At 36.4% G+C, this 13,264-nt stretch overlaps 1 protein-coding gene across 1 annotated transcript; it reads left to right on the top strand.

The window, feature by feature from the left end:
- The first annotated feature begins 2,109 nt into the window (after positions 1 to 2,109).
- On the top strand, positions 2,110 to 10,254 carry LOC123565946 (E3 ubiquitin-protein ligase TRIM33-like). The gene is made up of 3 exons (XM_045359697.2): positions 2,110 to 7,454; positions 8,315 to 8,364; positions 9,557 to 10,254. Exons 1-3 carry the CDS (start codon positions 6,614 to 6,616, stop codon positions 9,758 to 9,760), a joined length of 1,095 nt encoding a protein of 364 aa, XP_045215632.1. The 5' UTR covers positions 2,110 to 6,613; the 3' UTR covers positions 9,761 to 10,254.
- Positions 10,255 to 13,264: the final 3,010 nt, after the last annotated feature.

Raw genomic sequence — 13,264 nt, 5'->3', positions numbered from 1 at the left:
AAACACAATTCCTTAAAAGAATTTTTAAAAATAAAAACTTCATATTTCTTTAAAAAGTTCCTCATTTTTCTTATTATTGGGGAAAAAAAGTTTTGATTATTTTATTATTGTGGGTTTATCAACAAAAATTTTTTTTTTACATAAAAAGCCAAAAAAAACCTGTTTAAATTTAAAATGTTTTTAATTATTCATTAATTTAAAATTTAAATTTTCCCTTTTTTTCCCCCTTTTCACTAAATTGGTTTTTCAATTGAAAAAGGGAGACTGACTTTCTAATAACCCAAAAAACCCCCTTTTTTATTGGAACCCTAGTGATGGGCATTTCCCCCCCCAAAATGTGCTGGTGAAAACAAAAAACCTTTGGGCCCCCTGCCCAAAAACTAGGGCCCTTTTCCCACTTTTTCCCGCTTGGGATTTTTTTATTTTTGTAAAGGCGGGCAATTTTAAACCCAAACCCGGGCTTTTTTAGATTTTTGTACCCGTACCATACCAAAAACCCCTTTGCTACAAGTTTCTACCAAATTCCCCACTTTTAAACATGTCTCTTTTGATTTTCGCTCCTGTCCATATTGACTTTTTGGCCTCTAACGACTTTGCAGTGGGGAGACATGCGGTTTTTTTACAAAAGCATCTTCTAGTTTTATGCTATTTTAAACATGTCATTACTCAACTAGTTTTGACCTTTTTGCACATATGAATGTTTATTTATAATTGTTTATTAAAAACAGATGAATTATTTCCATTGCCTTTATAAGGTAATCTTTGAAATATCATTTAGTTTTAGGCATTTTTGTCATTGAAACAGGTTTATGATTTAATTCGTTTTTGTGTCAAAATAAAATTTACTTAAAAATTCTATATGTTTTTGTGACTATCTAGAAGATTTTTAAGGTAATGGATCTGTAATGATAGACTTACAAAGTCTGACCGTTTTCTCTCTAGGTTCATCTCGTTAGAGACAGAGGTAAAAGATATTGTAATTTTTTTCAGAGGTTTGGTTTTATGGCCAAGTGCTTTACAAATAAAGACTCTAACGACGGATGCCTGTCCATCGTGACGACAGCACCAATTTCTATTTCAGCATCGTTCTGCAATAACAGAAAATAATTGGGAAATGCCAAAATCGCACATGAAGAAGTGAATCTGTTGTTTGTTTTTTGATTTAACGACTTTTCCAGCTGCATTTCATTTATGTAATGGCGGGCAATTAACCTAACCTGTCTTTCTAGATTCTGTACCAGTATCAGTACAAACCCGTTTGCTACAAGTGGCTACCAACTTCCCCACTTTAATCAGAGATGGAGGAGAAAGGACTACAGACACAATGCCTTCTATCAAATTTTCATGGGGAACATACGCCGGACACGTACATCAAGCTCACGTCCTCATGACCCGTAGATCTGCGCTCACCCTATTTAGCTAAGTGAGCGTGCTGCCAGTTGTCATTACCAGTCTACTGCCTTAAGTTTATCTAGTGCATAGTTTTCTTCTACTTTGACCTTAGTTTGGATCCATAAAATGCGTTACATTTATAAAGTACAGGTACATCTGTATCACGTGACACAAGAGTAGATGTTAAGTAACGAAGCGCTTGTAAACTGATTTCTGTGTAAAGTCTTATTTCAATTAACAAATGTATAATGAGATCTGTAAAAAAATGATCCTTCGAAGAATGCAACCAAGAAGAATAATTGAAGACTTGGTTCAATTGCATCTGTCCATGAGAGGTAATGTTTGCAACACCTCACACGCTTACAAGCATCGGCTTAAGGTATTAGGCCCCTAATAGTAATGTTTAAATCAAAGCCTTGAGATGTCTGGTGGTTGCGGGTTTTGCTAGAATTATTTTCATTTAAAAATGCAAATCAAAAAAAAAAATATTTATATATTATTATAATATATATATAATATATTTTTTTAAAAAAAAAAATAAGAAACAATACAAATGTGCCTCATATCAAGATAACTCTGCCTGACCTTTCATGAACAGCGGGAAGTCAGTGATTTTAACCATGGCTTTGGAATACCAATCATTGACAGACTTATATAAACTAAATGGCCAGTGTGAATGGAAGAGGAAAAATAAGAACCTACTTGAAAACATTAACAATCACAATAACTTGAATTTGGAGTACATACGTTGTTTGATTTTTCTTTACTGTAATTGGCGTGTATGGCCCAAAACTACAATTAATTTCCAATAGAGTTACATAGAAATACGGGACACAATTTTCTCGAGACAAAAGCAAATATCTTATCTTTTAAGGAACATGCTTATTTGTGGACCGTATACCTGAAGTGTTGTTCATACTGCCTCTAAACGTATTGATTTCAATTTATTTGAACTTCTAGTTCCCTAGGTAACTGCATTTTACTGATACTAGTACATGTACGCTACATTGAAAGAGTTAAACAGTCGAATGAGTATACTTCAAAATTAAAAACTGAGACAAAAGTATCCTTTGTATGTCCACTCTAAGTAGGCCTATCATCATTGCCTAAAACAAGTAGAAAATATGTCCATGATAAATAATATTGATACTTTATGTGAATGATACTGCACTGTTAATGTTTGAATGTGTTTGAAAGTTTTCATTGTTTACAATACACCAACCTAATTCTAAAAATAAAGACGTGCTTTATTAATAGGCATACATCATCAGAAAGAATGCTACAAGTACAAATATTTACATCCTGAATAGACAAAAATGACTTAAGGATCACTATTGACTAGTATTTGTTTTGTCTGTTTACCGGGACAGCGACATTTTAATACATTTTTCATAGCTAATCATGAAATATTCAAAAAGGTGCCAAAACAGCAAGATGAAAAGGTTTAAAACCTTTGTTAAAAGCTTTTGTAGACATAACACTAGCCTACAGACGATCCAGGAACCTAAGCCTGTCTCTGTTTTCTTCTAAGTACTTATTGATTATACATAAATGTAAAAGCTACCCATGGATTATGAAGAAATAAAACTGAATGCGTGATTCAAGTGTCTAACGTGGTTACTGAGCAGTGTTCCAGAAAGGGTGACTGTGCATAATATTCTAGACATAATGACTGAGCACGCGTTCCAGACAAGGTGACTGAGCAGTGTTCCAGAAGGATGACTGAGCATAGTGGTCAAGGAAAGGTGTCTATACGTAGTGTTTCCGACAAACTGACAGGGAGCATAATATTCCAGACAGGGTGGCTAAGCACAGTGTTCCCGAAAGCCTAATTTAGCATAATGTTCCAGACAGGGTGACTAAGCATAGTGTTCCAGACAGGGTGACTGAGTGGTGTGTACTGGAAGGGGTTGATGATCATTGTGTTCTGGTAAAGGTGACTAGGCAGTGTTTCAGAAAGGATGAATTAACATTGTGTTCCAGAAGGGGTTGCTGAGCATAGTGGCCTGGAAGGGGTGACTGGAGTAAAGTGTTCTGAAAGAATTGACTAAACATAGTGATCAGGTAAAGGTGACTAAGAATAGTGTTCAGGTAAGGGTGACTGAGCATAGTGTTCTGGAAAAAATGACTGAGTAGTGTTCTAGAAAATGTGTATGGGCATGGTGTTCCAGACAAGTGTTCCGGAAAGGGTGACTGAGCAATGTGTTTAACAAAGGGTGACTTTGCAGTGTTCCGGAAAGGGTGACTCAGCATAGTGTTCAGGTAGGGATGACATGAGTATAGTGTTCTGGAAGGGGTAACTCAGAATAGTGTTCCGATAGGGTTGACTTGAATAAAGTGTTCTGGAAAGTGTGAATGATCAAATTTTTCTGGAAAGGGTGACTGAGCAAAGTGTTCAGGAAAAGGTGACTGAGCATAATGTTCAGGAAAGGGTGACTGAGCATAGTGTTCTAGAAGGGGTGGCTTTAGTGTAGTGTTCAGGAAATGGTAGCTAAGCTTAGTGTTCTAGAAACGGTGACCGAGCATAGTGTTCAGTAAAGGATCACTGAGCAGTGTTCAGTAAAGGATGACTGAGAAAATCTTGGAAAGTGTGACTGAGCAGTGTACTGGAAAATGTGACTGAGCAAAGACTTCAGGAAAGGTTTCTTAGCATAGCGTTTTGGAAATGTTAACTTAGCATAGTGTTTCGGAAAGGGTTTTTGAACATAGTGTTTAGTAAAGGATGACTGAGCAGGGTTCCGGAAATTGTGACTTGGCAAATTCTGGAAAGTTTGACTAAGCATAGTGTTTTGGAAAGGGTGACTGAGCAAAGTGTTCCAGAAAGGATGACTGAGCAGTGCTCCGGAAAGTGCGACTGAGCATAGTGTTCCAGAAAGGGTGACTGAGTAAAGTGTTCCGGGAAAGACTTATTGAGCAGTGTTCCAGAAATGATGACTAAGCATAGTATTCTTAAAAGTGTGACTGAGCATAGTAAACAGGAAAGGATGAGTGCGCAGTGTTTTGGAAAGTGTAACTGAGCATAGTGTACAGGAAAGGATGAGGGCGCAGTGTTCTGGTAATGCTGTCTAGGCATAATGTTCCAAAAAGGATGACTGAGCGGTGTTCTGGAAATGTGACTTAGCATAGTGTTCCAGAAAGTGTGACTGAGCTTAGTATTCAAGAAAGGGTAACTGAGCATAGTGTTATGAAAAGGGTGACTGAGCAGTGTTCTTGAAAGGATGACGGAGCATACTGTTCCGGTAGGGATGACTTGAGTATAGTGTTCTGGAAGAGGTGACTGATCATAGTGTTCTGAAAAGAGTGACTAAGCATTGTGTTCCGATAGGGGTGACTTAAGTATAGTGTTCTTGAAAGGGTGACTGAGCATTGTGTTCCGGGAAGGGTGTCAGGGCATAGTGTTCCAGAAAGGATGAATGAGCGGTGTTCCGGAAATGTGACTGAGCATAGTATTCCAGAAAGTGTGACTGAGCATAGTGTCCAAGAAATGGTAACTGAGCCTAGTGTTGTGAAAAGGGTGACTGGGCAGTGTTCCGGAAAGGGTGACTGAGCATATTGTTCCGGTAGGGGTAACTTGAGTATAGTGTTCCGGAAGGACTGTCTGACCACAGTGTTCCGGAAAGGGTGACTGAGCATAGTGTTCAGGAAAGTGTGACGGAGCATTGTGTTCCGGTAGGGGTGACTTGAATATAGTGTTCTGGAAGGTGTGACTGATCACAGTGTTCAGAAAAGAGTGATTGAGCATTGTGTTCCAGAAAGGATAATTGAGCAATGTTAAAGGTTGATTGAACATAATATTCCGGACAGGGTGACCAAGCAAAGTGTTCCTGACTGGGTGACTGAACATAGTGCTCTGCAAAAATTAGTGATCAGACGGAACAAGCCCGACTGTTAGATTATATCCGAGGAGTAGACGATAGAAGAAAGAAATACACAACAAGTGCAAATCGACCATACGAAACAGGTAACAGTTCCCCTGCAGTCACCAAAAGCTGTTCAATGCTCATCCCCGCAAGTAATCTTTGCTAGAAAAACTGATGGAAAAGATCTTTAATTACTCAAGGCCTTGTGTATCTTCGACGTGTACCAGGCTCGTTCGCGGAGGATCTTATACAGTTCTTGAAGGAGTATTTTTTCATTGTTGTGTAGAGATCGAATAGACTCACGTCAATGAAATATACGCGTAAGCTGGAGAAATTAAGAAGTTGACGTATTTTACACATATACAGCCCATTCATTACCTGTGCACTGACTATTGAAAAACACAAACAATGGAAAATACCTCCTCATTAACTTCTATTGCAAACACAATTATAGATAAAGGTGAATTCCCTACAAAATTTAAACAAGCTGTGACCCCTATTTCTAAAAAAGATGATCCTTTCGTTGAAAAGAAAACTACAGACCCGTCAGCATCCTACCCACACTTTCAAATTTGAATGAAAGATTATAATAATAAGTAACCCACTCAACGAACAATTCAGCTTCGTTTCTCCACTTCTTCTATTTTATTAAATTTTGGCCAATGTTAAAGCAGCATGCCTCCAGATCGTTCGACAAAAATTTTTTTTTTTAGATATCTTGAAATAAATGCTATATTTCTTAAGAAGGTTTTAAAACTTAATTACTGACAAACTTTATGTTACGGAAACACATGAGAATTTGCTGTTTTTACTACTTTTTACGATGAAAATCGAAAAGCGTTTGTTACGCTTTTACTTCAGGTAAGCTGTCTCGATTATCAATATCTATATTTTGAAGTCATTATTCACTACTTCAGCTATAGCGCTATTAGTTATGACGACGGGAAAATGTTTTTATTACCGCGGCGGTCCGATGTTCGATTCCCGGCGCTGTCATACTTTTTTTCTTGATTTGGAACTTTTAAAACATTTTAGAAACAAAAATTCATATTTTAATGTTCATAATATGACCACACTTCATTTTGAAAGAAAAATTATTTTTTAGCCACATCTGGAGGCATGCTGCTTTAAAAAAAAACTTACAAAAGCTCCCACTGTAGTTTACAATCCCTTTTATTGTGTGTTTATCTGTAACATTATATACGATCATTGCACAAGTTAATATCGAGTTTCTTTATTTGTGTATTTTAAACCCTCTTTCAAAGGTATGAATAAAATATTGGAGCGTGTGTATGATACTTAGATATTTCATATACAGACGTAGTTAAACTGCGTGTCTTAACTGTTATTGAACGGAAGCTATGCAGGTCGGAGGGAAGACAGTTTCTGACAATTTTTCATGTTTTCTTTGCAAAGATCATGGAAAACATACACCTGCTGTCGGCTTTTGCATTCAGTGTGATGATTTTATTTGTCATAAGTGCTTTGATAATCATAAAAAATGGAAGGTCGCAAGAAAGCATATCCTTGAAAGCAGCGACAACAAAACGAAAGGAAAAATTGAATGTAGCGATGACTTCGACGTATGTGCTAAACATGACAACGAAACCATAAAGTTTTATTGTCCATCTCACGAACTTGTTGGATGTGGTGACTGCATGATTTTAGAACACAAATCATGTTCAGTGGAGTACGTACGTGATAAAGCGAAAGTATTCAAAGACAGTCAAGACTTTAAGCGACTAGTTGAAGGGATCAGCGAAAGACTAGAAGAAGTAAACTTGCTTGAATCCTCTGTCAAACTAAATAAGACCCAAATTAAAGACATAAATGACAAGTTCATTGAGGATGTGGAGACATTTAAAGACGAAATCATTTCGAATGTTAAGAAGCAATCGGATGAAATGATTAAAGAGGCAGAAATAATAAAAGTGGAGAACACGAAACAAATGGATGTTCTAGAGGAAGAATGTGGACGTGTTTCAAAAGACTTAGCTTCACTGACACAGACAATACATATGCTAACTGATAAACCCAATAAGTTGTTTGTAAGTTCCTTACAACTTAAGAAAACAATGAAAGATATTCAAGATCAACTGGAAGAAATGAAAGAAAAGAATGTAATTGAAAATTATCACTTCAAACGAGACGGTCAGATAGAATGCACAAAGCACGGAAGTTTGCATAAAGATGACAGATCAGGTATTAAAATTACCTTAACATGATAGATATTGATTATATCGTATTGTAGAAAGGTTTTGCAAAGGTTAACAGGGTATATTTCTTATCCGGGCTGCAACTTAACATTCATATGAAACTAATTGGACAAAAATGTTAACCATATTGAGATGTGTCACGCTTAAGGCTCGGATCTCTCAGGTCAAGGTCACAAAATAATTCATACCTAAACTATTCTGGCATATTTTGCGCAGACAACTGTATCATTCTGTATTCTCACTAATAGTGACAGATCTTGTTTATATATATAATATTGTAAGTAATATGTCAGCAAAATTGACAACGACCGAGTAAGACTATATCTTAATAAGTCAGAATAGTTGTTTAATGGGGGGTGGGGGGAGTGGGGGAAGGGGTGAAATGTTTTAAACATAGCACTTTGAGATGCCATAATTACGTCATTACTAACGTCATTTTTGACGTCACAACTAAAGCAGAAGTCCTGCCATTAAATATCTTAACGTATCCGAGTTGAATACAGGGATTTTCTTCGTAAAATATATGCTTCTTTCAGACAGAAAATTCGTAAGTATATATAATAATCTAGATGTTTTAGACACACAGTTGTAACAAGTTTAGTTTTGTAATACCTCAGTCACACATACGGCGTGGAAAGTTACGTCAAGCCACGGATATAAATGAGTAATCCGTATCGATCCGTACATGAGTCGTACCTTAAAGTAGTAATCCGTACCAATCCGTACGGCTCAGGTACGAATGGATATGTATTACTACGTTTCTATCCGTGGCTAGACATAGCTATCCGCGCCGTATGTGTGACTGGGATATTACGTGATTAAATCTATCATTGAAATTTGATACAGGTGAAAAAGAGGCATGCAAGAATGTGCAAGAAGCAGACGCTATGGAAAATGTATGTAGTAGTAGATACTTTTTAGCAATTTTCGTTTACAATAAGTTCAATATGCAAAATATAGATTTATTTAGGTCGGCGCTCCTTTGTGTTACAAGTGGTATTTAAAGACCCACCACAGTCTATTGAGCAACTTTTCCCTCCCACATGAACTTCGTGAAAAATCATTCTTGTAAAGCTGGTATAATATATTTACATTACATGATGACAGGTGGACAATTTAGGTCCTTCCTGAATAAATGTACATGTGCACTTACAGATTCATCTGCAAACTTACTCAGTCAATTTCTTTTCAGTACTTGGTTTAAAACACAGATAAAAACTACCTCATATTGTAGAAATAAATGGTCTTAACTCGGCAAATATATCACAATCTGACTACAGTACTTGATCTTCTAAACGAAGACCTGAGAATGACTCATTCACATTCCATTTTGGATTTCCAATATTGCTGTTTTTATTGTCACAAATCTGTTTCTATTTGAACCAATCAAACGATGTGTACGAATGTCCAAGAATAAGAAAAATGTGCAGTCAGTCCAGGATTCTAACCCGGGACCCCTCGCTTACACAGCAAGTGCCCTACCGACTGAACTAACCAGCTATCTGACACTTTACGTCATAAGAATTGTAAATATCAAAAATCCAGGCTAAATATAGATTTGCAAATTGTTGTAAGTTGAGCTCTGATTGGCTAGCGAAAGGGTCGTCAGAACGAGCTATATCAATAGATAGTCTTCAGATCCTCAGCGTAGCGTAATAACAGATGTACTATAGTCAGATTGAATATATCACATAGTACTGTGTGCATAATGCTACATTCATTCATTAAAATGTTTAGATATTAGCCGAAAATATACCACAGTCAATTTGTTAGTAGATAATGTATTTTTCATGTTTTCCATGCAAATTTTGTATGATTACCATCAAAGAAGTACAAACGTATAGAGTTATTTTGTGGCACGTCTTCAACGACATACAGAGCGTAACTTTCTCACTAAAATCATCAGATGAATGTGTCTTGACTAAATATACAAATTCACTCTTTGTACAGATATATTTTCACAATTTATATGCACAATTCCAAAGGTTATTAAACAATCACTTTGCATATTATGTCACAGGTCGTACAACTGGTTTGATGAACAATATAGTCTCTCTTATCATGTTTCTTTTTTTTTTAAAATGGCAGACACCGATAGCATACATGCCAGAACAACGAGACTATATAGCATGTGGGAATTGCTCTTTGGAACTGGATTACACTAAAGAAATTTCTCGGCATTCAGAGCATTGGTTCTTATGTGAGGGATGTTGTTCTAGAGTCCATGTGCAGTGCATCTATGACAATTCCTGTCCAATCTGCGGAACCCACGTCTCTTTATCAATTAATTAATGAATTTAATTTTAAGAATATGAATGTCGAAATTGTTGCATTAAAAGGCAGTAGACCTAAAATGATATATTTCAACAGCCCCAGTGAAAATTGCTTTTGATCAAGTGCATGTAAACGGTACTTGACGTAGAACTAAAACTGGTAAATTCTCGGTCAGGTTTATATATATATATATATTATATATTATTCAATTTACAGGTATTTATTGTGGCGAACTTTGAAAACATTTACCATAACTAAATATATGTGAAATGTTTTACATGTTATTACTTTAAATATAATTCATGAAATTAATATATATTGCAGAATTATCTCAAGTGCTTCTCAAAAACAAACATTCCAATGTTTCTAGCATAATATTGCTATCTATTAATTAACATGTGATAAAATGTATTACATTTGTGATTTCCCATATGGAATACATAAATTCATTGAATAAAACCGATATCCTCGCATTTTGTTAATCTATTCATTGACAACTTTAAAGTATATAACAGTAGATATGCTTCATAGAAGACAATTATTGGTAATAAAATTTGACGACAGCTAACAGTCAAATGAATTGTGTAAAGTTTGATTTCTTCGCACCAACAATAATTTTATCAGGAGCGGGCACTTGAGTAGAACCAAAGACCTTACGTAAGCTAGCTAGATGGCTTCTTCACATGAAGCAAGTGATTTGAAGTCAGCGACATTGACCCCTAGGCCACGATGGTCTGACTGAGTTTGAACAAGAAGCATGGATGCTCCATTGTTAACAAACAAACCAATTATGTATTAGATGACAGATGGACAGCAGAAATGAAACTACCCCGAAAACGCAACTGCTTGGTCAAGTGAGCTAAAACATCACTGATATCTAATTATCTCTCAAAACTTGACAATAAACAAAACTTTAAAACTAGGTCAATAACAAGGTCAAAGTTTTTTTTCGGTACACAAACCTATGCATGTGGTCCAAATTTGAAGGCTGTAGCTACAGAAATGTGAAAGTAGGTCACTAGGTCAAGATCAAGGTCAACTCATGTCAAGGTTCATCTTGCCACTCAAAACTATATGTGGTTCAAATTTGAATGATGTAAGTTATGGACATGAAGATTCAAGTTTTTCCCTATATAAGTCTGTATGAACCATGTGACCCCTGAGGCGGGGCCATATTTGACCCTAGAGGGATAATTTGAACAAACTTGGTAGAGAACCACTAGATGATGCTACATTACAAAATATCAAAACCATAGTCTTTGTGGTTTCGACAAGAAGATTTTCAAAGTTTCTCCCTATATAAGTCTATGTAAACCATGTGACCCCCAAGGCAGAGCCATATTTGACCCTTGGGGAAATCTGAATAATTTGAACAATCTTAATAGAGGACCATTAGATGATTTCAAATACAAAATATCAAAGCCCTAAGCCCTGTGATTTTGGACAAGAGGTTTTTCCTATAAAAGTCTATATAAAACATGTGACCCCCGGGGTGGGGCCATATTTGACCTCAGGGAAATAATCTTAACAATCTTGCTAGAGGACCACTAGATTGTGCTTCATACCAAATATCAAAGCCCTAGGCTCTATGGTTTTGGACAAGAAGATCAGAAACCGTTTAACTGTTCCTGGGCCCAATGTGACCTTGACCTTTGACCTAATGACCTCAAAATCAATAGGGGTCATCTGCTGGGCACGGCCAACCTAACTATCAATTTTCCTGACACTAGGCCCAAGTGTTCTTGAGTTATTGCCCGGAAACCATTTTACTGTTCCTGGTCACTGTGACCTTGATCTTTGACATACTGACCTCAAAAATCAATAGGGGTCATCTGCTGGTCATGACCAATCTCCCTATCAATTTTTGTGACCCTAGGCCTAAGCATTCTTGAGTTATCATCCGGAAACCGTTTAACTGTTCAGGGTCACTGTGACCTTGACCTTTAACATACTGACCTCAAAATCAATGGGGGTCATCTGCTGGTCATGATCAATCTCCCTATTAACTTTCATGATCCTAAGCCCAAGGGTTCTTGAGTTATCATCCGGAAACCATTTTACTATTCAGGGTCACTGTGACTTTGACCTTTGACACACAGACCTCAAAATCAATAGGGGTCATCTGCTGGTGATGACCAGCCTCCCTATCAACTTTCATGATCCTAAGCCCAAGAGTTCTTGAGTTATCATCCGGAAAAGGATTGGTCTACATTCCGACCGACCGACCGACAGACAGACCTACCGACCGACATCTGCAAACAATATACCCCTCCTTCTTCGGAGGGGGGCATAATAACTTCTTTTCTTTTTTATTAGAAATTGACATGTTATCACATAAAGTATACTGCACATTGTACAGTCTTCACAACAGGTTTACGTTCGCTTCCGTTCGTGAAGAGAGCAATTCTAAAATCAGATACTCTCCGGAATGCTGTAAAAAATAATTTTCATTGGCATGGCTTTCTTGGTATCTGTCATAACTGTTCTTTTGTTGAGTTATGAATTTGTGGATTTTAAATCTTATTAATTTGTGGATTTCAAATTTTGAAGATAAAATTGATGGGAATTTTGAATCTTTGTTGGGATTTAAATATTTGAATTTACTCAACCACAAAAAAATAGTCCCCTACGAAAATTAATAATTTCACAGTACTCTCAAATCATTTAACTTCGTTCACATGCAATTTTTTGGTTTTGACCTATGCTGCTATTTTGTGGGGATAAGAATTTGCAGACATAAGATTTGTGAAGATAAATGTACCAGAATTATATTTGGGAAATGATTTGATTTGTTGGATTTAACGTCCCCCCGACACATGATAGGTCATATATTTGGGAAACAGATTCTAGTTTTGCGTGCTTTATTGGCAAGTAAAACTGTTATGAGTTCAGATGCACAGTAACTTCTCCCGAAGGTCGAAGGCCCGAGTGATTAATCTGAACAAAAAATGTTTTATTTGCCAACAAAGCATACAAATCTTAAATCTATTTTCATCCTTACACGTTCAAATTACACCACAAAGGGATACTAATCTCATTTTTAGGTGTAAATAAAAGGTATAAACCAGAATAACCAAAAGTTTGCCATTTTGCGAAACTGGTTTAAATCACCAAGACAATCTTTATCCTTATTTTTTTTATACAAGAGGACCAAGGTGGCCCTATGTGAAACACACCATAACAGTGTAAATATGTATGATCAAGTGATTTCATGCAAACAAATATTCTGACCAATTTTCATTAAAATTGGAGCAAAAATCTTGAGTGTAAACAACTATATTCTTTGATTTGACCAAGTTTTTAAGCAAAGATTGCCCATATTCCAACTTGACCTAGATTTCACCAAGGCTATGATTCTGACCACATTTCAAGAAGATCAAATGAAAAATACAGCTTCAATGGCATACACAACGTTTTTCTTTGCTTTGACCTAGTTTATGACCCAAGATTACCCATATTCAAACATGACCTAGATTGTATCAAGGTAATAATTCTGACTAAATCTTACAAACATCCAGTGTA

This window comes from Mercenaria mercenaria, chromosome 19 (genome assembly GCF_021730395.1).
Source record: "Mercenaria mercenaria strain notata chromosome 19, MADL_Memer_1, whole genome shotgun sequence".
NCBI classification, from domain to species: Eukaryota; Metazoa; Mollusca; class Bivalvia; order Venerida; family Veneridae; genus Mercenaria; species Mercenaria mercenaria.
Note: the sequence above shows the minus strand (reverse complement) of the source record. Positions and strands in the feature narration are given on the sequence as shown.